Source organism: Chelonoidis abingdonii, chromosome 11, assembly GCF_003597395.2.
Source record: "Chelonoidis abingdonii isolate Lonesome George chromosome 11, CheloAbing_2.0, whole genome shotgun sequence".
Classification (NCBI taxonomy): Eukaryota; Metazoa; Chordata; order Testudines; family Testudinidae; genus Chelonoidis; species Chelonoidis abingdonii.
Genome location: NC_133779.1, coordinates 44,765,235 through 44,789,845, shown reverse-complemented (window position 1 = coordinate 44,789,845; position 24,611 = coordinate 44,765,235). Strand labels below are relative to the sequence as shown.

Here is a 24,611-nt window from a genome sequence, read left to right as displayed (position 1 = left end):
GAAACATTTCCTTCCTTCCCTGGCTGTTGCGCAGTTAATTCTCACCCTGCTCCCCAAAAGTGACTGCACTCAGTGATGCTGTGTGCATTAGCCTGGGATCTGCTGAGATGCTCTGGTCAGAATAGGGAGTAGGGGGATATCCACACTTCTTACATTTTCATTCTCTTCCCCTTTCATCTTCTGAACAGACAGCGAACTAAACCTAAGACCTTGCTGAGAGCAGAGTGCGATCACCTCCATTTTACAGATGGGGAAACCGAGGCACAGAGTGAGGCAGGGACTCACCCAAGGTCATTCAGGGAGTCGCTGTTAGCCCGAGGATTAGAACTCAGGGGCGCCTGGCTCCCAGCATGTGCTCTTTCCGCTAGAGATAACATAATCTCTCTAATCCTCTAAGGAAACAGCTCACCGATGGGGAAACTGAGGGTCTCTCCCCTGTTGTTCAGGAGTATGTCTACACTGAGTTTTAAAACCTGGGGCAGCAAGTCTCAGAGCCTGGCTCTACAGACTCGGTCATGGAGCTCACTCCTGGCACTACGAACAGGTGTTCAGACCTGGGCTGGAGTTCAGGCTGTGAAGCTCAGGACAGTTCCTCAGAGTCAGCACTTCAGCCTGAGCTGTAATGGGTGCACCGGTGTGTTTAGCACCCTAGCACAAGCCGCAGCAGCCCGAGAAGGTAGAATCAGGCTTGGAGGAGCAGCTGGCGTTTGGTAATCCATGGGCTGTGTTGACAGGTGTTCCACGGAGTAGAATGGCTGGGGCTGCACTGGAGGGCTCCTTGTGGTTCATGAGCCCCTGGCGCTTAAAGAACAGCAGGCCAGACTGTGATAGGCAGCATAGGTGGGTCCCCTATGTAATTCACAGCACATTTAACCACGCTGGAGGGCAGTGTACAATCCTCTGGGTACTCAGGTCCCCGCTGTTCTGGGACAAAGCGTGCTAAAATCAAATTAGGCCATTGGGTGCCTGGGACAAACTCTCCTTTTTGAGATGATGGGGGAGGCAGCCAGCTTAACTCCCTCATCATCAGGGTGGCTCTGAGCAGGCAGGGTCCCTGACACCCAGCTCCCTGTATGCTTAGCCTCACTCACACCTAAGCCTGACCCTTGTTGCTTCTATTCAGCTGAGGAGCGAAGATGCTGCTTGCTCTCCTCCACCGCGGCTGGCTGAGCAGAGGGGCTGATCTGTCAGCTGTGGCAGGAAGCATCATGGGCTGTGGCAGGCGCTAACAGACTCCTTTTCTGGCTGTTTGCTGGAAAGTGTCACACTCCTCCCCTGTTTGGCTGGTGTTACCGTGGCAGCAGCCAGATAAAGTATTTCCCAGGCTAGAGTGAATGCTCCCCAGGGGAGCTGCATTAATAGGGTCTGAGTGCACTGGCACAGCACAATAGCAGCAGGAGCTCACCATGGAGGCAGGACTAAAACCAAGACACTGAGGGGTAGTTTTTGGCATGTTGAAAATTAGCCTTCTTGAGAGTTCGGCAAGCCTGGGATTCTAGGGGCAGGAGAAGGAGGGGGAACCAGTTGCTCTCACAGAACTTGGAAAATCTGTGAACTGGTTGGCCAGTGGAGCAAATTCATGCCTCTGTGGTTGGCATGGTCCCACCGGACGTGCCAGCCAGCAGGTGGCTCCCACAGCATTGCTCCAGCCTGATGCGCTAAATCCCACTGTGCCCAACCTTAGTCCCACTCAGTAGCTAGGAGGAGCAGCAGATGCAGCCCATAAAGGAGAGGGTCTTGCAAGGGAAGCAGGCAAGTCCGGGCAGCACAGTGGAGAGAAGCAGAGTGATGACGGAAGAGGAACCCGTGGAATGAAATGGGTCTGGGCTTGGAAATACCTGACGCTGTGTGTACTTGGAAACGTGTTAGGGGAGCAAGCTGAGGCCTGGTCTATCACTGAAATGTTGGCTGCCCTACCTCTGTGAAAAACCCACACCCCTGAGAGCTGCCGTTCAGTCAACCTGAGCCCCCGTGGAGCTGCTGCGAGCTCGCCAGGATTCTTCCATTGCCCAAGCTATGGCCTCATTGAGAGCTGGATTAAATACAGCAACAGGAAAACCCCCTTTGTCGGTGTCATGACGGTCTACACTACACCACAGCACTGGAGTGGCTGCAGTGTAGACACAGTGTAAGCCTCTCTCTCTGGAGTTCCCAACTGATGTTCTGGCCTTTGTGCACCTCCCGTGAGCGCAGGCTGAGTGCCCACCCAAGGCAGCATGGGGTAGCGTGGACCATCCCTCGATGCGGAGGACCTGCCCCCAGGGCTGTGGACCACTTAAACCCCAAAGGTGTAAGCAGGCTTAATTGGTGCACAGGCCTCATGCAGCTACTCAACACAGGTAGATTTCTACCCAGATTTCTGCGCACCCCACAGTGGTTGCTGGGATCTCTCCTGACGATAGAAAGGAAGAGTAGAGAGAAGACATACCACTATCCCCAGCGCCCAATGATTGGGGAGGGAAGACTGGGCCAGATCCTGAGTGGTGCCAATTTATACCAGTTGAGGACCTGGTGTTGTCTATTGGACTGGAGAAGCAGAGACCCACACAGCAGTTCCAGTGCTGTCTCCTGGTGGATGTGGTGGCATTTGCCTGGTGACAGCGTGTCAGTACACAATAGTGCTCAGTCAGGATCATGTTGCATCATGACCCAAACAGTGCAGCACAGCACCAGGACCTCCCACACAGACAATTTTGTGAATCTTCATTCAATAACGACCCATCCATCTCTCTGGCTAGTCAAGGCTGCACACCTCCATCTTCAAGTGCCTCTCAGCTTCTGCTTCAGGCTGGCTTCCATGGGACATCTCCAGCTGGAGAACGCTAGAAGCTGGAATGTATCAAGAGGATTTTGGAGAGGGGACCGGTATCTCTCACTCAGCCCTGGGAGAACTGACTCCATTAGCTTAGTTTATGGAAAACAGACAAAATGAAATATTAATGAAGAGGTGAAAATGACAAATGGAATGAGGGGGTGTGGAGACTTCACAGCTGGCTTCTTGTCTCGCCTAAGGATTCCTTACAACAGCTGGAGTAGCTCCAACGTGATTGAAACCAGCTGGCACTGAGCGGTTTTAAGATAGAATCTAGTCCCGACAAGTACACTAGGGATGCTCACCATCTCTGTTCACTGTTCTGACAAACAGCTCTAGGAACCAAGCATTAGCCTGCTCCAGATATTGGCTTGTCCTGGAGATATCCCTACCTGTGATGGGGGTGGGTCACCCCAGCCTCCTGTACCGAATCCACCCATCCTCTGTTGGCCTGGAAGTGCAGAGTCTGCTTTGCTTCTCTCTCAGAGCGAGATTGAGAGACGCTTCTCTGCAGGCAATGTCATTGCACTGGGGGAATCAGCCCCAGTTCTCCCTCCTGCTCACTCTGGTACTGCAGCCTAGAGCTGACAGGGCCTCCGGAGGCCACTGGCTGGACACCACGCTGTTGGGTGCTTTCAAAATGCCTAGCCAGAGAGGCAAGTTGTGCGATGCTGTGAGGCAGCTGCCATAGTGTCTCCTACTGAAATGCAGAGGAGCTCCAAGTGTCTGCTGTGGTAGGTGAAACTCCCTGGTAGGCAGCAGCCACAGCGCTCTGACCCCTGCTTCGTGGCTAATCACCACACAGTTACTCGGGAACTCTGCAAGATGCCTGTTATTAAACCTGGTCACAGCACACACACATGCAGGCCTAGCCTTGGCCTCCATGTTCACCATGGTAACCAAATGGGGAGGTTGCCTTTAACTAATTACTGTAAGCATCATGGGGAGCCTGGCATAGGAAGGGTGTGGCCAGGGAGGGAGGAGAGAGAAATGACTCAGCAGGAGAGAGATTCCTTGATGCAGAGGGTGCCCATGAGGATTAGCGCCTGCCTGGGAAACCCCACGGAGCTGTTGGCCTCAAGCGGGGCTAAGGAGCAGAGTTCCCCGCATCCAAGTGTACGTGAAAGAGGAACAGGCCTTGGCTAGCAATATAAATGACTGTGGGACTCAGACACCGGCTGTAAAACAGTGGGTAGCCATGACTGGTTAGTTTAGCTTAATGAAAACAGGGAGCATTATTGCATTCCAAAGCGAGGATCCTAGTGTATAATACACAGCAAGAGTCGCCCATTGTAGGCTGCTGAGGAGTGAGGTAGTTGGAAAAGTTTGCTGGACCAGGTGATGTTTCAGTCCACTAATAAAACTATTCTCCCCACTCCCTTTATTCTGCACCAGTCTCCCAGTAACACGTAGCATGCAAGGCAGCTCTGCACACTGAGGAAGAGGCCTGCTTTCCACAGCTTTCCTTGAGCATGGCTGCAGGAGCTGGGAGGATTTGATAGTAAGTCAGTGAGACAATCCAGGACAGTCAGTCAGATGGGCTGCAGCTCAGTGTGGGGAGAGAAAGGCAGATGCTTGTAAAAACCAGTGGCTGAGAGGTTGGCCTGTCTGGGACAGCTGCCAAACCCCACTGCTGGGCACTGATTGAGGGATATTTCTGTCGCACAGACCAGGGTCTCTGTGGAGCTGCTCTGATGAGATCAGAAAACTTCTGTCACACAGCACTGCTCAGCAGCCTGTACTCAGTGGCAGCTGGGTCTTTGCCAGCCCTGTACTTGTTCTAAAGACTCACCTGTGCCCATTATATATCCCTGGCTCAGCCTGCGTGGTTTGGGATTATCTGCCTGCTTAGTGGGCAGCTCCCACTGCTCCACTGAGGGTTGGCAACCACTGCTGTAGCCCAGTATTGCTGAGACACTATACAGACTACAGCCTTCCCACCCAGCGTAGCGCTGTGCATCCGCTGGCTACAGAACTGGGCCCACAGTACTTTGCAGGCTTTTCAGGTATCCACACAGACACACGCCCTCCAAAGTTGTGTGTCAAGATCTGGAAAACACCTGTTAGATCCCGTCTAAGTGTCATTCGTGCCTCAGACAAAGGACATGTCGGATCCATGGAAGCCCAACGCAGAGATCCAGAGACCGGAGTGAGTTCCACCACTGAGTGCCAGCCTGCCCGGGAGGCCTCCCATTCGTCCCATTGCATGCAGTGGTTCAGATTAACGTTGTGAGTTTTGCTTACCATTGATGAGGGTTTGACCTCCCCAGCTCCCAGCCTTGCCAATTTTCAGCAGCAGAGCAGCAGGAGCAAAAACTGTGAAGTCTTGCTCATAGACAAACTAGCTGAGAAGCCCCCAACCAGTGGGGAAGGAAGGGGGCTCTGTAAAATCCCCCAACCAAAACCTGCCTTGTCTTGCTTCCCAAGCTGTGGCCCTGGGTTAGACCCTGGGAGGGGAATCAGTGGAGTCCTAATGGAGCCCTATCCAGTCCTTGACTGAAGAGCCTCAAGGAGTGTGTTCTAAATGGGAAGGAAACCAAGGCAGGATCTCCACGGCTCAGTATAGGAAGGCCCCAGTGGGTGGGTGTGAGGGGCAATCTGCTGGCCCCGGCTCGCCAAAGCTTTACTCTGGATTGTGTACTTTCTTCTCCTGGGCTGCTTCCTTGAGAAAACACTCTTACCATGATGCCGGTGAGGAGGCAGACGCCTTTCCCACAGTATGTGTGAGGCACCATGTCACCGTAGCCAATGGAGAGGAACGTGATGGAGATGAGCCACATGGCACCCAGGAAGTTGCTGGTCACATCCTGCTGATCATGGTACCTGCCAAGGAGATGTACACCTCAGTGTAGCAGGAGAGGACAGGACACCAGTAATCTCACACAACTCTCATCCCGCACCCGGGTGTCTCTGCCAGGTCAGATAATGGTGCTCATGGAAATAGGGCCTTGGCTATCCTTTCTAGTCCCCAGTGTCAGAAGGCAGCTGCAGAAGACACCAAGCAACCACTTGTCTTGTTCCTGCACAACCCAGCCCTGCAAAACCGACAGGTCAAAAGGGCATTTTCAGTGGCATCAGGCTGGATATCTGCAACCCTGCCTCCGTTTGGCCTCAGGACCACAGCTTAGAACCATGCACTGCTAAAGCAGCTGGTCTTAAAAAATCACTTGTGGCAAGATTATGGAATCAGATAAGCGCACACCTCTCCCAGGACATAATTAACCTTGGGCTGAAAGTCTCTGAACCATATTGCAAAATAGGGAATAAATATTAATAATGCAACAGAATGTTCCCCAGCAGCAGCAGCAATTTCACAATTTCCTCATAAGAACCCCCCCCCCCCACACACACACACAGCAAAGACTCAGCAGAAAGACTGATTTGCTTTTAGTCAGTGTTGCAGTCACATTTCAGCAAAATACCCTCCAGCTCCATCTGCACTGGAGCCATGCTGCTGGGCAGGGGTGTCTGTTTGATGGGGAAACAGATGTGACTGAATAGAGAGGAGAGAGGCAGGCTGAGGCCAGGTCTACACTGCGACTTTAAATCGGTTTAATGGCCGATATACCGATTTAACGCTGTATCCGTTCACACGACGTCGTCATTAATATCGAGTTAAACGGCTCCTTAAATCGATTTCGGAACTCCTCCCAAACGAGAGGAGTAGCGCTAAATTCGATAGTGATAACTCGGATTAGGGTTCATGTGGACGGAAATCAACGTTATTGGCCTCCGGGCAGCATCCCAGAGTGCAGCACTGACCGCTCTGGACAGCAATCTGAACTCGGATGCAGCGGGCAGGTAAACAGGAAAAGCCCCGCGAACTTTTGAATTACATTTCCTGCTTGCCCAGCGTGGAGCTCTGATCAGCACGGCTGGCGATGCAGTTTGAAATCGAAAAAGAGCTCCAGCATAGACCGTACGGGAGATACTAGGTCTGATCGCTGTATGGGGAGACAAATCTGTTGTATCCAGCTCCGTTACAGAACACGAAATGCCAAAGTGTTTGAATAAAAAACTCCAGGATACACAGCGCTGTGTGACAAGCGTAACGGGAAGCCAGAGACTCAAATGGACGCTCATGAAGGGAGGGAGGGGGTACTGAGGACTCCAGCTATCCCACAGTCCACAGCAGTCTCTGAAAATTATTTGCATTCTTGGCTGAGCTCCCAATGTCTGTAGGTTCAAACACAGTGTCTGGCTGGTTCAGGGAACAGCTCCTCAGTTTATTTCCCCCCACCACCACGTGAAAAAAAAAAGGGAAAGATTGCTGTGCTATGGCGTTTGCTCAATGCACTCCGCGAAAAAGGCGCCAAAGGGTTGTCTGCTGCCTTCACAAAGGGAGGGGTGAGGCTGTACCCAGCACCACCCGGGGCAGTGTTTTCTGCCCCATCAGGCACTGTGCTCTCAACACGGAAGTGGGAACTATGGGATAGCTGAGGAACAGCTACCCACAGTGCACCGCTCCTGAAATCGATGGTAGCTTTGGACCATGGACGCAAACAATCGATTTAGAGATCCCACTGTGGACGCGCTAAACCGATTTTATTAGATCTGTTTTGTAATATCGGTTTAAGCTAATTCGAAATAATCGTGCAGTGTAGACATACCCTGAGATCTGCTGCTGCTGCTGCTGCTGCTCCGTTCCCACCAGCTGCTCAATCTGTCAATGTTCCTCATGAACTTTTCATTTACATTTGAACTCACAGCACAATGTTGCCTCCTGCAAACTCATTATCACCACGTCACTGCGAGTGATGGAGACCTCATGAGAACAGATTCCTTCCCCTCCTGACAGAACTGAAATGCACCTGCGCTGGTTTACACCTTTGATAACTTTAAACAAGATTCCCTACTTGGGCTCAAACTGGCATGGAGACTGTCCGCAGTATGGATGTTTGACAGCAATGGCAGCTCGCCTCCTGCTTTTCAAAAGGAGCGTGCATGTGAAACTGGCCCTGGATTATGGGTTTAGCATGCACATGCCCCCTGCGAACAAAGAGCACAAACTAACAGAGCGTGCTGGCAATTTCAACTCCTTTCTGTGGCTTTATACATCATTCTGAACTTCTCTAGTTAGCAGCTCAGTCTCCAGGCGAGAGGCTTGTAAAACAACTCGGAAGGAGCAGAGGACGTTAGTATCAACCCAATATTAATGTATTTTTCCTGACTTCTGTTACTACACCTACACACATGCTCACCCAGCCACTGACTGAGGTTAGGGAGACTAGAGACTCAGCGTCACATTAACCAATGCCCCCTGCTCTGCTCCCACCTTCTCCTGGCTCTTTCCCTGGCTGATCCCCAGGAAAGGGGGTCAGGTTCCACTGCAGGAAAACTTATGCCCAATCCTCCAAAGACTTGTGAATGCGCTTTACTCAAAGCATGTGAGGATTCAGTGGCACTGCTAGCCTTAGCTAGTAACTCCAGGGAAACTTTGCAATGTTTCCATTGCCACGTTCCGTCTTTTGGAACATGCAAAACACTGACTTCTGGTCCATTTCCTGTCCCTGACAAGGTCAACAAACTCTCTGGCTGGCCCCACAGCCTCAGCTGCTTTTCTTCCTGTTCCTGTGCAGCACCAAGGACTGCTCCTCTGGCCCCCACCTCTGCAGGCGAGCTTTGTCAAGGGCCTCTGCTCAGTTCAGGCCAGTCCAGACCATCTCCATGGCAGTAATTGTGCTGTAACCTGGGGAAGATGAACTGGAACCACATGGCTGGCTTGGACGGCATGTCCCAGCGGTGATGCGTCAGCACACACAGCAATGGACTCTGGTCTCTTCCCCCGGCGGCAGGTCCAGGACACCTTACCCCTTCAGATAACCTAGCTAGGTTTAAGATAAAGCTTGACAAGTTTATGAACAACATTCTATGAGGGGTTGCCTGTGACAGCAGGGAGCCGGACTCCATGACCCAGATGCTCCCTTCCAGACCTATGTTCCAACTGCTCAAATACCCAGAAGCTCTGACTAGTGAGGAGCGGCCTGGGCTGCTGACCTCATGGGGCTTTCCACTGTCATGCCAGATGGCACCCCCAGCCTCTTGCTGCTCTGCCCCAGAAGGGCGCTCAAACCAGCTCCCCAATTCCCCCAGTCCGAGCAGTGTGGACGAACTCCTAGCAAAGGAATCCAAATCCAGACCTCTCCAGCAGAGGGCAGGTGGCTGGCACATAAGCACTCCAGGGTGGAGTGTTTTAAAGAGGAGATGCACTGGCATTGGTTGGTGGGTGGCAGAGGGCATGGCCCAATGTTCTGTTACCATGATTGCTTTCTGTACAGGTGCAATAGTTGTCGAGACTGGAAGCCACTTCCAACAAGCAGCAGCAAGCTTGTGTATATGGAGCCTCTCAGAGGTACCCAGCCTTGTCATGCAGTTCCCAATGGCCTGGTTTCCAGACGTGATGAGAACCACAGCTCCTGTGTCTTCAAGACCCAGCCATGACTCCATGGTTTCCTTTGACTCTTCACCATCTGCTTCCTGTGTACAAGATGTTTATTTCCAGCCTTTTGGAGAAGAGGGGATCAGATGCTTGATAGGGTGCTGGGCTGGATCAGCCAAGGCCCGTTTGCTTCTCAGGGGCAGGTTTCTCTCAGCTTCCTTGTGAAATCATTAAGGGAAAACAGATGGAGTTTTTGGCAATTTCCTGCATATCAATTTGTCCAAGTTTCTCAACTCAGAACTCTCTGGATTGTTTTATAATTATTTTTATTTCCCTGAGTCTCCTGTATCTGGAGAGTCTAATGAAATATGCAAGCATAAAAAATATGTTGACAAGAATCTGTTTAATATCACATTCCCCACCCTAGTATAGCAGAGAGAGAGGTCTAGTGGTTAGAGCAGGGGACTGGGAGTCAGGATTCCCAGCTGCTGTTCCCAGCTCTTGGTGGAGTGTGTGACTTAGTGGTTAGAGCAGGAGACTGGGAGTCCTGACTCCTGATTTCTTTGCCAGCGCTGTCACTTGGGGAAGACACTGGGTCTCAGTTCCCACAAAAGGGGATGATGATATTTGGCCTCCCACAGGGATTAATGTTTACCCGCAGCGCTCTGGGATCTGAGATGGAGAACACTGTTGAAGTGGAAATTAGGAACAGGACTGTTTGTTTTCTGTATGGGCGAGAGGCTGCTGGTGTATGTAACAGCGCTAGTCAGTTCAATCCCCTACTCCTAAAGCGGAGGGTCAGAGGCAAAAAATGCCTGCTTTGGAGAAGACCAGACTTCCTCTCTCAGTTCCAGACTCCAAGTTGCAGTAATGAAGCTGTTCAGGAGTGAGAGAGACCACAATTCATTGGGTAGCCCAGTGTTACGGAGGCAGCCCAACGCAGGGCTGTGAGGGCAAGTCTCGGGAGTATTGTGGAGGCTGAATGCTCCCTCCGCCCTCAGAGAAGGGAGTGCCTTGCATCATCGGGATGGCCCTGGCTGATGCAGAGTGGCACTGACAGGCTGTAGCGGAGGGGAGCTGTGTTCAGCCCTCCTCCCTCAAGGAAAGATCACCAAGATGCAGGGTCCCTGGGAGAAGGAGGTGGGAAAACCTCCATGCCCTGAATGCCGGGAGAGATGAGGCAGAGCTTTCAGATGATGCTGGAGGCTTCATTTGATACACCTCATTTCTTGAGCTTGCCTGCAGCTCAGTGTCCATCTCCCCAGTGGGATAGGAGCTGTTCTGAAAAGCACCTGAGAATGCTGACTCCCACTGGGCCGGCCAGCTATCTGGGAAGTCACATGATACAGTGTGGCTGACTGGGAAACCAAAGGATGTGGGAAGCCTCCTGCGCTGATGGGAGGTGCTGAAAACAGCCTCACAACTTTTTTATCCAAGTTAAAAACCATCTCCCAGCACAACATGAAGACAACTGTGCCCTTTGCGACCCACCTGGGGACAGGCTAGAAAAACAGCCAGGCTCCCCACAAGTGCACAGCCGCACTCTCTCGGAACCAGGAGACGGATACTGTAGGGACCCAGTGCCTAGCTAGAGGTTATAGGACGTCAGAAAGGCATGTCCCGGAGGCCCCAGCACTAAACAAAACAAGCTTCTCTCTTGCCATAGTCTGTCTCAGATTCATTGATTCCAAAGCCAGGAGGGACCACTGTGATCATGTAATCTGATCTCCCGTGTAACGCTTCCCAGACTTCATTCCTCCTTGAAGTAGCGCACGGCCTTTAAAAAAACAGTGTCGGCCAAGGCACTCCAGGCAAGGCCGGCGCTACCATTTAGGTGACCTAGGCAATGGCCTAGGGCGCCAGAATTTTGGGGGGGGCGCTATTTTGCCGGGGAGGGGGCGGCACGCGGGTCCAGTGGACCTACCGCAGTCATGCCGGAGGACGGTCCGCTGCTGGAAAGGCTCTGGTAGAGCTGACGCAGTCAGTTCGGCGGGCAGTGCGCTGGTCTAAAGGCTCCAGTGGACCTACCACAGTCATGCCTGCGGCAGCTCCACCGGAGCCTTTCCAGCAGCTGACCGTCCACTGGCATGACTGCAGTAGGTCCACCGGACCCGCACGGGGCGGCGAAACGGCCGTCCACCTAGGGCGTCAGAAACCCTGGCACCGCTCCTGAGTCCAGGGACACTGCACGGAACCAGGGGCAGCAGAAAGACCCAGCCCCCCACCCCTTCCCGGGCTGTATTTGCAAAAGGCAGACGGAGGTCACCATTGAACCATGCCCAGTGAGGAGATCTCTGTGCCATCTATTCACCTCCCTTTCTCTGCACAACCAGTTCCATGGGACCAGTGTGCAGCTGTGCCAGACTGGGCGCTCATCTTGCTTTATCACAAAAGCTAAGTGTGTAGCTGTTGCACATGAGACTTCAGGTAGTGTTGTTAGTTCAGTAGGTGGCGCTCTTTCCCCCAAGTCAGTTCCAGCTAAGGCCAGGCTGTCTGTAAAATGCTTTCCCATCTTTCTGGATAAAAGATGCTATATAAATAGAAGGTGGTAGCAGGATCTTGTACCCTTGGGAAAGAAACCCAGCAGCACACAGTCCTACCCTCTAGTATCAGCATGCCAACAGCAGAGCCGTAAGCCCTGAAAACCCTTAACCTGAGCAAGGGGGAACAGTTAGTAAGCAGAGTACTCGAGGAGTCCTGGGCTGGAGGAAGCAAGCAGAGTGCCAACACCCATGCAGCCTGGCCGCTCTGCATCACTCCAGCACAGAGCAGTGCGTCTGGTCAACCCCAGACACAGCCATGGATAGCAAGATGTTACTACAGCAAGGGTGGAGGTGGACTCAGGAATCTCAGCTCTGTTTGAGGCGACTGCCAATACCATGCTACTCCAGCCTCGCTCTCCACTATGCATTTAAACCATTCCTCTGCTGCATGCACATACCCTCTCGCAGGCAGATTTTCACTTGGTGGGTTACTTCTTTCTCTGCTAACCAGTCAGCAGGGTGTTCCTCCCCCTGGAAAAGTACTTCCCCATCATCAGGCAGCTGTATGCCTCTGATAAAGGGCTTGGAGCTGTCGTCTGCCTGCCACAAGCAGGACGTGAACGGAAGAGCCTGGCTGATGAGAACAATTTGGTGGGGTTCAGAAGAAAAAGGGTTAGGGACAGGCCAACATACCAAAGTTTTTTTCTTTTTTCCCAAAAAGCACTTTTGAACAGATGAAGCTTGTCCAGCCGGACCGCTGGCACGCACTGCCATGCGAAAGCTGCGAGAGCGGCTGCAGGACCACGCTCACGCCAAAGGCTCAGACCAGAGCATTCATTTCCACCACCCGCCTTCTCCTGAACAAGCAAAGCCAAGTGACGCTGCTGCTGGGAGCAAACTCGCCCAGGCTACTCGGCTTCCTCTCAGCTTCCCTTGCCATTGCTTTCCCCCAGTGCAGGGCCAGTCCCTACCAAGCCAAGCCTCTGGGACTGTGTGTTCCTTCCAAGGGAGCTGACAGCTGTTCTAAGCTCAGCCTCCTCCACGCATCTGCCCTCTCAGCCCAGTTTGGAAGTGGAGTATCCTAGTCCAAGGATGCATGTTACTACTGCTAGGCAATGTCCACAGCGAGCGAGTGACGGGTTTGTGTAGATGTCCTGGGAGAGGAGGGGAGGGGAGTGACCAGGAGGGAGAAGTGGGCAAATGGAGGGGTTGAGGCTGGCAGTGGTAATGGAGCAGAGCTGGCTTGGGGAGGCTGAGCTAAGAGACAAGGGTGACAAGGGCACCAAACACAGCTGCAGCTGGGTCTGTGGCAGGGGGGTGAATGAAGGTAATGCAATGCCCATCTGGAGAGCTCCCAGTTGTGCTCTCAGGGAGCACTTCACGCTCTGCTGAGTGGCCCGCGGAGATTACCAGCTGCCGCTGGTCACTGGGAACTGACCCTGAAGCTGCACTGATGTCTTTTTCCACAAGCCAGAATGGGTGTGGGGCCGATGATAGTCCAATAGCCCCAGAATCATCCCCCCTGCCCCCGGGAGTGAGGTGGAACAAGCTGTAGCTGGGGGAGCTGTGCTGCAGGCTACCTGGCTCCAAGCAGCTTAATGGGTGGGAACTTTCTGGAACATAAAGAAGTGGGACAGGGGAGGGGTCACTGTGCTCAGCACACCAGGGATAATTGTTCTGATGGGGGCAAAATGTGGCCCCCTCAGTGGGGGAGCCGTCAATCTCACTGTGCTTCAGCCAGAACCCCTGTGCCGAGCAGGCGCAGTGTACAAAGCTTACTGATGGGTTGCTAAGCAACGCAAAGCCTTTTGAAAAACCACAACCCACCCCTGGCAACTCGGGGGGTTGGGAGGCAGCAGAGGAATAGAGCAGGGAACAAAAGGGAAGCAGCAGCCAGGAGGAGAAGAGAGAGGAGAGGGCTGTGAAATGCAGAGGGAAAGGGAAGATGAATGGAGCTGGGGGAAAGTGACCAAGGGACACAGCATCCCATGTGCCATGCATGTCGGGGTCCCCAGGTCACAGGTGTCCATAGCTTCAAAACCATCCCAATTAGCATTGATGGGCCCTGAGTGCAGCCTCACCAGAGGCCACGGAGCTCGGACTCCCGTGTTGAGTCCTAAAAGCAAGGAGCGAGTCTGCCGGCGCAGCCTCACCAGCATGAGGCAGTGGTGACAGATGCACACGACGATCTGGTTCCCCCACGCCCACCCCTACTCACGTTCTCTGTGTGGAGCTCTGCACTGGCAGACACTCCCTGTATTGCAGCTGCCTCTAACGTAGCCACCAGCTCTCCTGGCCATTATGCCTGGGCAGCACTAGTACAACATATCAAGTAATTATTCTGCGTCCTAACTGCCCCCTGCCCAGCAGAGTGTGGGTAGAGGGTTAGGGAGATTGCTGGGGGCTGCTTGCTCTGCCAGCCTGTGTCCTGGCCCAATTCCATCCCCATTAATTGCATTTTGACACCTGCCTTCTCAATTGGATACGAAGTTATTCTGTATTTCCTGTCTTAAATGGTCATGTAGCATTGCTGCTTCTTGATGGATTCTGTGGGCGACCCTAGAGATGGCTGCATTCCAGTCTCGGTGGCACAATCTCTGTGTCTCACAGACCTCGCCCAGCTGGGAGGCGTAAGGATGCATTTGTTCAGGGTTGCTGTTCGGCCGAGAATATTGCTGTAGTGGTATGGATCATTACCATGGCTGTGATCTGGAGTAGGGTGCTTGCTAACTTGTACAGTGGCTATTTTTTAGTATCAATGCTTATTTATTTACATTTCATTTTCCAGATCAATCCCACAGGGGACAGGAACTCAGTCAGGAGAGCCCAGGGACCTTGCCAGACCATTTAAATCCTCCAAATACAGAACCCATAAACCACACTGTCATAGCACCGTTGGATAACCATACCCATCACTGCAGCACAGAAAAGCCTGATCAGTCAGGGCATGTGGCACCAGCCCTCTTCCATACGACTTAAAGCAATCTGAATTCCCTTTTAACAGGCCCCGTGTGACGAACTGGGAATGTTCTTAATGTTTGCTCTGAATACTGTGTTGGTGCCTCAGTGTCTCCTAGGCAGTTCTTAAGTATCTGGCAGAGCAAAGGCCTAAATGCCAGGGTCTCCTAGCAATTGATGGCCTGGGCCCCTCCTCTGCAAAGGTGCCAACTGAAGGTGTTGGAGACAAAGGGATCAGGTGACCTCCTGGCCCGGGAAAGGAGCTGAGCAGAGAGGAGGGGCTGGAGTGGGTGGTGAGTCTGGAGCTTGGTGGGGGACGAGGAGTGAGGGCAGACGTGGGGGTCTGGCTCACTGCCCCCCAGAATGGACCCAGCTGAGGGGTCCGGTTCGCTGTACCTACAAGCTCTGTGTTAGACCCTGTTCCTGTCATCGAACAAACCTCTGGTTTACTGGCTGGCTGAGAGTCACGTCTGACTGCAAGGTGGGGGTGCAGGATCCTGTGGCTTCCCCAGGACCCCACCTGGGCGCACTCGCTGTGGGAAGCGCACGGAGGGGCAGAGGATGCTGAATGCTCCAAGGAGAGACCCAGGAAGTGAAGACGTGTGAGCTTCTTGCCCTGTAGACAGTCTGCTCCAAGGGAGAGGAGGCTCCCCAAAGTCCTGACTGGCTTGGTGGGGAGCAGTTCCAGAGCGTCGCCGGTGACTCTGTGACACCCCGGCAACCTAGACCAGGCAGTCATAGTGCTCTGCAGCGACCGGGCGCCCAGTCCAGGCACCTGGAAAGCAGAGTGAAAGGTCTCTTGCTCTCGATGCCTTCATCTCCCATAACTTCCCACCCGAGGTCCCAGGAGAGATCCTGGAGATTCTCCTACTCAGGCAGAGATACTGGCAGCACAGGCCACGCAGCTATGGGGCCAGGCCAAAACCTGAGTGGAGCTGCGATCCTGTGCACAGGAACCAGTGCCAGGAGGGGTCAGGCAGCTGGGGGGAAGGCACCTGAGAGGGGGAGAAGAGGGTCAGGTGTCCGCCACTTCAAAACAGAGGCTGCAGAGAGCCATTGAAAGGATCAGTGATCGTCCCCGCAGTCCCTGGCACAGGGACTGCCAGGTACAGCTGATTTTACCATCTCCATGGCAGGATGGGCTGCTTCAGGCACGAGCCTGCATGTCAGGAGCTGTGGGTTCAGTTCTTGCACGATCTGGGGCAAATCACGTAATCCCTCTGTGCTGCCGTCTGTAAACAGACAGAACAATCCTTTCTTTCTGCGTAGAGAGCATGCACAAGCCATCAGGATGGGGCAGCGCCATAGACTGACCTGGGTCACTTGGTAAGCTGGGCTTATGTGAACATACATTTTAATATAATCAGATGCTAGGTGTACATCACAGGATGCTGATGCACTTCTGAGCTGGAGGACTATGTCCTGGAAAGTTGTAGGGGTCATGGCAGATAACCAACTGAACCTGAGCTCACAGTGCACTGCTGGCTGAGCGAGTCAATGTGATAGAGATGTGTAAACAGAAATACTGAACTGGAACAGGACCGTGTCTAGGGCATCAGTGAGACCATTCCTGGAATCCTGGGGGCAGTTCCAGTGTCCACACTTCAAAATGCATGTTGAAAAATTGGAAGGGGTTTATAAAGAGCTACAAGAATAATTCCAGGCCTGGAAAAACCTGCCTTACAGTGAGAGACTTCGGAAGCTCAGTCTGTTTAGTTTAACCAAGAGAAGGCTAAGTGACCATGGTCTTTAAGTACCTACACGAGGTGAAAAAACAGACTAGTAAATTATTGCTCTTTAATCTAGCAAGGCAGAATGGAATCCTAGACAAATTCAAACTAGAAATAAGGTGTGAGTTTTTAAACAGGGAGGGGAACATTGGAACAACTTTCTTAGGAACCTAGTGGATTCTCTCACTTGAAATCTTTCAGTCAGGTTTGGCTGTCTTACTAAAAGGACTGCTGTAGCTCACTCAGAAGTGATGGCCTGGACACAGGAATTAGGAGAAGTTTAGACAAATACCTGTCAGAGACGGTCTACATAATACTTAGTCCTGCCATGAGTGCAGGGGACTGGACTAGATGCCCTCTGTCAAAGTTAGACTCAGGACTCCCAGTTTGTCAGCCCACTCTGTTTTATTAGCACTGCCCTCTGCTAATAATACCCAGATGTAAGCACCATGCAAGACACAAACTATCTTATTTATACAGATAAAAGGGGGGGAGCACTTAGCAAGATAACAAAGGAAGCAGAGTCTGATAAGTTTACCTGGGCTAGCCATGCATATCTTATTTCCTTACTTAACTATTACTAATCTTCTGTTAATGTTTCGCCATTAGCACCATTGTTTATGCCTAATGTTTCTTTTCCTGGCACCTGTATGTCAACATTTCTTATTTCTGCTTAAAGGTACATACAACATTTCTTTAATCCATTCTTATTTTTACAATATAATTCATTCTACTTCCACACCTCTCAAGGTCCCTTTCAGTCCTATGATTCTATGATTACTGGGTGAAATTGCAGATCACTATAACCCCTTTTGGCCTTAAAGATCTAAGACTCTGAGCCGTGGTTGTTCATGCTGTACATCTGTCCCTCGCTATGGTTCGTACAGGCCCTAGCACAAGACAGTTATCATTGCTTGGGGAGCAACAGCATAAGCCCAGGTTGCAAGAGAGTCTGAATGACCTAGAGCATAAGGTCTGTAGGACAGCGCCCAGCATGGTGGTGGAGGGACATTCCTTGATCGGGGTCTCTAAACACAGCTCTAATATCAATATTAGCCTCCTGTTTTCACCCCTCTGATTTGCCAATAACTCCATTCAGCCTGAAGCTCAAACTCCCCCAGCAGATTGCTCCTGTCAAACTGAGCCTGCAGGCTGGCGACCCTCCAAGACAGAAACCGGGCATGAGGCAGGTGGCTATTGGAGCTTTTTGCACGTCTGGTGGCACCAAACCTGCAGGAAGCTAATTCAATGCTGCAAAGCAGATGGCCTGGCTTACTCGACCCAGCTTTGCAGCACGTTCTTCTATTGATAGTGGCTCGGTTCAGACTCCCAGGATATGATGTGATAGCACCGAACAAAGTGCTAACTCCAACAAGACATCAGAGGTCAAGCTGCGTTCTCAGGCCCTAGCTAGGCCCCAGCAGCACAAAGCGGATTTCACCAGGGCCAAGGATTGGGTCCTCCATGACTCCCCTAGGTGGTTATGTCTGTGCTCACCTCTGGCCCCTACTGGCAGAGAAACCTGGCATGCCGTCTGTACAGCCCACGTTAAAGGGAGAGCATGGTTTCCTGGTGTTCTACAGCCATTGCCAAGTGTAGCTGCTCCCACTCTGCCAGCGATATGCATGAGCACAGCTCTAAGAGGAGTTTGGTTTGGTTGGTAGCAGGTTCCAGGAATCCAGACTGAGGCCCCCCTTTCCCAGTGCACCCGCCCCCTGGGGTGACAGCGACCCAGGGTCCAGCCAGTGAAGTGAATCTGGGCAGGCCTGTCTGCCCTAGGAAACTCCATCTTTCCTTGCATAGCAGTAGCAGCGGCTAACCCAAAGCGGGGCTGTGCAGGGAGGGACAGCACCGTCTGTGCATGGCAATGCAAAGCACAAGCTGTTGATCTGCTGACTCCACACTGACACTGGCTGGAAGTGAGGAGGCCACAGCTACCCAAGCACAATGTGTGGAAGAAGGAATCTGCCCAGCCGGGGAAGAGGCAGTGAAGAGGTGCAGCTGGAAGGTGTCGCCTGTCTCTCCCTCAGCAAGTTGGAGAACTGAGTAGCTTTGGCAGGTGCTTTGAGCTACTGAAGTGGTGCTGCAAGCGCTCTTCCCGCAGGGCTCCAGGAGAGAGCAGCACTTGCCTCCCTGCCCAGTTCCCACCAGGGAGACCCCAACTGCCTGCACTGCGCAGAGGTGAATGGCAGCTCTGGCATCGCCATGGTCTGCACCAGCCTTTTGGAAAGGTGATAATCCTAGTGCACAAATGACTAGGTTCTGGTGGCGGACTGGCCTGTGGTGGACAGCCAGCTGTGACAGTACTTTGCCCACTATGGGGTCTTTTGTCTAAGGCTTCACCTGCAAGTACTGATTAGACCTCGCAATGCGAGGTAGGGCAGGGACACATGAGGACCCAGCTGCCTACCCCGGGATGCACAGCAGCACAGGGAGTGGAGGGCCCTCAGCCAGGTGGTGACCAGCCATGGGGAATATCCTTGAGGGCTTACACGTGAGGAGCTTAGTCTGGTTCCTTACGTCAGGGCTGGGCTGGTCCCGGTGCCATGTGCCCGGCTGTGTCTCCAGGGGTTAGGAGAGGATTTTGTGACACAGCCTCCATTTATGGGACCAGAACTGAGCCAGTGGGAGAGATGCGAATGCTACGGAGGGGGCTTTCTGCTGCCCAAACAGGCTGTGCTGCTCCTCTGAGCAATGACCAGCTTGCAAGGGCGAAGGCTGGGCAGCGAGAAGGTGCTTCCCAAGGAAGAGAGAGATGAATCTAGAGAAAAGAGAAGGGAGGGAGAGACCCAAAGATCCAAGGGAAGGGCGGGGGGATGGAGAAGCAGCTCTGGGGTCGTTTGAGCAGGCGGCCGGGAGTCAGTGCAGAGGCCTGCATGCAGGTGGCCTGTGAGTCCTCAGAGCGCATCTCCTGACCCTTCATTGGCAGCCCTGATCCTCCCCGCAGACTGACTGCACTGCTCTCGTGCTCCATGATTTCCCCAGCCCACCTGAGCCAGACAAGCTCATCTCAGGGGGAAAGGAGCAGGCCCTAGGCTCCCAATAGCACTTCTAGCCCTGCCAGCCAGAGACAGCGTTATTATTAGGCAAATGGCAGGTGCAGGACAAACATGCAAACAAGGCAGCTGAGAGTCCTTCTGATCAATTAGCTACTCTGGCTTCCTAGTGCTTTTATCGCTGCTCTGCATTCAACAGCCTCAGCAGGGCAGAGCCAGAGCCAGGGTCATGCACCACTGTGATGGAGTAGGGGCTGTCTGTGTGGGAGATGGGAGAGCAGGGGGTGACTTTAGGTGAGGGACAGGTGCTCAGCCTGTAACCTGAGCTAGGCAGGGGGGAGGGTGTCAGCACCTTTGCCCAGGAAGCTGGACAAAGGAAGGGGCCGGCTGGAGGGAGTTGGGTTAGTTCAGTTTCGGTTTTGGGCTGGGTGGTTGGAATTCAGGGAATCCCAAGCTGGAGACTAAGCTTCCTGAACCCCAGAAGGACTTGATTGAGGGGTCCTGGTTGTGCCTACAAGCTCTGCTGTATCCGTCGTTCCTGTTGTCCAATAAGCCTTCTGTTTTACTGGCTGGCTGAGAGTCACTGTGAGTCCCAGGAAGCGGGGTGGAGGACCGGACTCCCCCACACTCCGTGACAACTGGTGGCAGCGGTAGGATCTACTGCACCCCATGGACGGCGCTTCCTGCAGTAAGTGACTGAGGAGCAGTAAAACAAAGGGACGACTTCAGGGGTGATTAACCCCTGGGAGTGTGTGCCCAGTGAGAAGGACTTTGCAGTAACAGGGTCCCCCGGGGGATTGCAGTGAGCAGTCCCAGGGGCGGAGGAGTCTGCAGCTCGACCCTGGCAGAGAGGTGGTGACCTCAAGAAGGGCTGGTGCACTAGTGGTCTCCCTGGAAACCATGGGGAGCAGCAAGCACCCCGACCTGTGAGTGGCCAGCAGGAAGATGTATGCCAAGCGGCGCAAGTGTGACCTGGTGGAGCTGTGCAAGCAGAAGGGGCTGTGCAGAGAGAGGCTCACCAAAGACCAGCTGATTGCTCAGCCTGACGAGGGAGATTGCTTGAATGAACTGATCTCTGTCTCTGAGGGAAGCAGCCTGGCAGATGCAGCGCAGGCACCAGTGTCTGTTCCCGCTGGGAGTGGTCAGCCAGCGGCTGAGGGCTTCGCAAGACCCCCCAGCCTAGGGGAAGGGTGAGGAGGAGCCCAGCGAATGCCGAGGGCACCGTGAAACCGACGGCCAGCAGGGGATCCTCCCGGTGAAGCTCACCCACCAGCTGGGGATCATCCCGGCGACGCTCGGCATCTGTGGCGCGGAAGTGGCTGGAATGGGAGAGAGAGCTAAAACTGAGAGAGCTGGAGGATCGTGAGACAGAGAGAACATGACCAGGAGAAAGAGAGACAGCATCAGCATGAGCTGGAACTGGCGAGGGTAAAGGGCAGCGGGCCCCAGGCTGCGGTGAGGGGGGGCCCAGGACGCGCGGAGCTTTGATAAGTGCATCCTGGCCCAGCGTAAGGAGGGGGAGGACATGGATGACTTCCTGGATGCCTTTGAGACGGCCTGCGAGCTGCACCAGGTAGATCCTGCGGACAGGCTCCAGGTTCTCACCCCCTTACTGGACCCCAAGGCCGTGGCATTGTACCGCCAACTGGGAGAGTAGGAGAAAGGGAACTACGAACTATTCAAGCAGGCCCTGCTGCGCGAGTTTGGGCTCACTCCTGAGATGTACAGAGAGAGGTTTCAGAGTCAGTATAAAACCCCTGAGGTCTCATATCTGCAGCTAGCCATTTGCATGGAGGGATACACCAGCAAGTGGACAGATGGGGCCCAGACGAAGGGGGACGTGGTTAACTGCTGGTTGTTACGGAGTCTGGGGGTTCCAGCCCTGCTCCCCTCTTCCTGGACCCCACAGTGACTTTTATCCAGCCAGTAAAACAGAAGGTTTATTGGACAACAGGAACACAGGTTACAGCAGAGCTTGCAGGCACAGTCAGGACCCCTCCACTGAGTCCTTCTGGGGGTTCAGGGTGCTTGGATCCCAGCTAGGATACCCTGAATTCCGCCCCACAGCCCCAAACCCAAACTGTCCTGCCTTTACTCCCGCCGGCCGAATCCTTTGTCCCCATCTCCTCCGCCCAGGTGCTCCCCCCTCCCCCCTGCCGGGCTCGGGTTACAGGCTGAGCACCTGTCCCTCACCTAAAGACATCCCCTGCTTTCCCGTTCTCCACACAGACAGTCCCTACTCCATCACACTGGTACTGGAGCAACTGTATGAGCGGTGCCCATCTGACCTGAGGCTGTGGTTGAGGGACCAAAAGCCAGAGAACCAGCGACATGCAGGCCAGCTGGCTGATGAGTCTGTGAAGAGTCGGACGGAGGGTGGCAGGGAGGAGTCCCAAAGGAACAGGCCCACCACGATGCAGACAGAGTGTCATCCTGGGACCTCCCAAAGGGGGAATAGGGAAAAGCCCCTCCCAAGGGGAACGCCCAGCGTCAGGGACACCCGACCGGTTGGAGAAGACCAACAGGACATGAGCTGCTATCAATGTGGCCAGAGGGGCCACATACGGTCCCAGTGCCCCAGGCTCAAGGACAGACTGAGCAGACCGATCCCACACCGGGTTAAAGAGATCCAGCTGGACGAGGAGCAGCGTTTGCAGGAAAGGGGGACTGGCCACGTACCGCCTGCGAAGGAGGGAGGAGGGCCCCAGGTCAACTCCTCTGGGGGGCCGGATGCTCCAGGCTCCGAGTTTTTGGTTTACAGGGTGGGCGCGGGGCTGCCCCTCCGGAAAGAGTGCCTTGTTTCCCTGGAGGTAGATGGGAGGAGGGTCACTGGGTACTGGGACACAGGTGCAGAGGTGATGCTGGCCCGGCCCGAGGTGGTGGGCTCAGATCAGATGGTGTCCAACACCTACTTGACCCTGATGGGCGTGGGTGGGACCCCATTCAAGGTGCCCGTGGCAAGGGTACACCTGAAGTGAGGGGCCAAGGAGGGTCCCAAGGACATGGGGGTACACCCATATTTGCCCATGGAGGTGTTAATGGGGGGGGGACCTGGAGGTCTGGCCAAGCAATGCCCGGGGTGCCCTGGTTGTGACCCATAGTCAGAGTCGGCGAAGGGCACTACACCCTGATAATGGGGAAGGTACTCTGCCAAGGCACAGGACCCTAACCTGGTGGGGAGGGAACACAGGGATCAGAGGATCACCAGGGACATGGCTCAGAGAGGCTGCGGCCTCAGACCCAGCCAGTGAGAGAGAGCAGGTCCCCATCCCTGTCCCAGCTGCTGAGTTCCAGGCTGAGTTGCAGAAAGATCCCTCCTTGCGGAAGCCCAGGGACCGGGCTGACCTTAGTGCGGAACAGACCCTGAGGAGAGGTTGCAAGGAGAGGTTCCTGTGGGAGAAGGGGTTCCTGTACCGAGAATGGGCTCCCCCAGGGGAGGTAGAGTCATGGGGGATCAGGAGGCAGCTGGTGGTTCCCCAGAAGTTTCGCCACAAGCTGCTGTACCTGGCCCATGACATCCCTCTCGCAGGACACCAGGGAATCCGGCGCACCAGGCAGAGGCTGCTACAGAACTTTTACTGGCCTGGGGTCTTTACCCAGGTCCGACAGTACTGCCAATCCTGTGATCCCTGCCAGAGGGTGGGGAAGGCCCAGGACAAGAGGAAAGCAGCCTTGAGGCCTTTACCCATCATAGAAGAACCTTTCCAGAAGGTGGCCATGGACATAGTGGGACCTCTCAGCAAGATGACCCGGTCAGGGAAAAAATACATCCTGGTGGTGGTGGATTTTGCCACTCGCTACCCCGAGGCGGTGGCCTTGTCCTCTATCGAAGCAGACACAGTGGCAGATGCGCTGCTGACAATTTTCAGCCAGGAGGGGTTCCCCAAGGAAGTTTTAAAGGACCAGGGGTCCAACTTCATGTCGGCCCTGCTCCGGTCCTTATGGCAGAAATGTGGGGTGCAGCACAACTGGGCCTCAGCGTATCACCCCCAGTCCAACGGGCTGGTGGAAAGGTTCAACGGGACGCTGAAGATGATGCTAAAAACATTTATGAACCAGCACCCGCAGGATTGGGACAAATACTTACCTCACCTGCTGTTCGCGTACAGGGAGGTACCCCAGGAGTCTACTGGGTTTTCGCCTTTCGAACTGTTGTATGGAAGGCGAGTAAGGGGGCCCCTGGACCTGATGAGAGATGAATGGGAGGGGAAGGCCACTCCCGAGGGAGAGTCAGTGGTGGAGTATGTCCTGACCTTCCGGGAAAGACTGGCCGAGCTCATGGGCCTGGCCAGGGAGAATCTGGCCCGAGCCCAGAGGAAGCAGAAGGTCTGGTATGACCGCACGGCCCGGGCCCGAGCCTTTGCCACCGGGGATCAGGTGATGGTTCTCATCCCTGTGAGGAAAAACAAACTCCAGGCCGCCTGGGAAGGGCCCTTCAAGGTTATCAAGCAACTGAATGAGGTAAACTATGTGGTGGAGCTGTCAAACCGGGCACATCACCGGCGGGTGTACCATGTGAACATGATGAAACCATACTATGACAGGGGGAATGTGGTGTTGGCCGTGTGTGGACACTGGGAGGGGCAGGGAGATGACCCTTTGGTGGATCTATTCCCTGGGACAAAAGCTGGTTCCCCCCTGGGGGCGATTCCCCTCTCTGATCAGCTGACCATGGCCCAGCACGCTGAGATCAGAGGGGTGCTGCATCTGTACCGACAGCTGTTTTCCAACCAGCCTGGACGCACTAATTTGACTGTCCACAGGGTGGAGACCGGGTCACATCCCCCTATAAGATGCTCCCCTTTTCGGGTCACTGGTAAAACTGCCCAGGATCTGGAAAGAGAGGTCAGGGACATGCTGGCTTTGGGGGTGATCCAGCAGTCTTCCAGCCCTTGGGCCTCGCCAGTGGTGCTGGTCCCCAAGAAGGATGGGTCAATCCGGTTCTGTGTGGACTATCGAAAGCTCAATGCCATCACCGTATCTGATGCCTACCCCATGCCCAGGCCTGACGAGCTCCTAGACAAGCTGGGAGGTGCTCGGTACCTCACCACCATGGATCTTACCAAGGGCTACTGGCAAGTGCCGCTGGACGCAGATGCCAGGCTGAAATCGGCCTTTATCACCCCTCTGGGGCTCTACGAGTTTCTGACCCTGCCCTTTGGCCTCAAGGGAGCGCCGGCCACCTTCCAGCGCCTGGTGGATCAGCTACTGAGGGGGATGGAGAGTTTTGCCGTGGCCTATATTGACGACATC

The 24,611-nt window shown here is 54.0% G+C and overlaps 1 protein-coding gene across 1 annotated transcript in view; it reads right to left on the bottom strand.

Moving 5' to 3' along the window:
* KCNN3 (potassium calcium-activated channel subfamily N member 3) overlaps positions 1-24,611 on the bottom strand; it is a 64,786-nt gene that overhangs the window by 13,967 nt on the left and 26,208 nt on the right. The window contains exon 3 of the mRNA XM_032789390.2: positions 5,494-5,635. Coding sequence (XP_032645281.1) covers positions 5,494-5,635 — 142 coding nt within the window. The remainder of the gene's footprint in view (positions 1-5,493; positions 5,636-24,611) is intronic.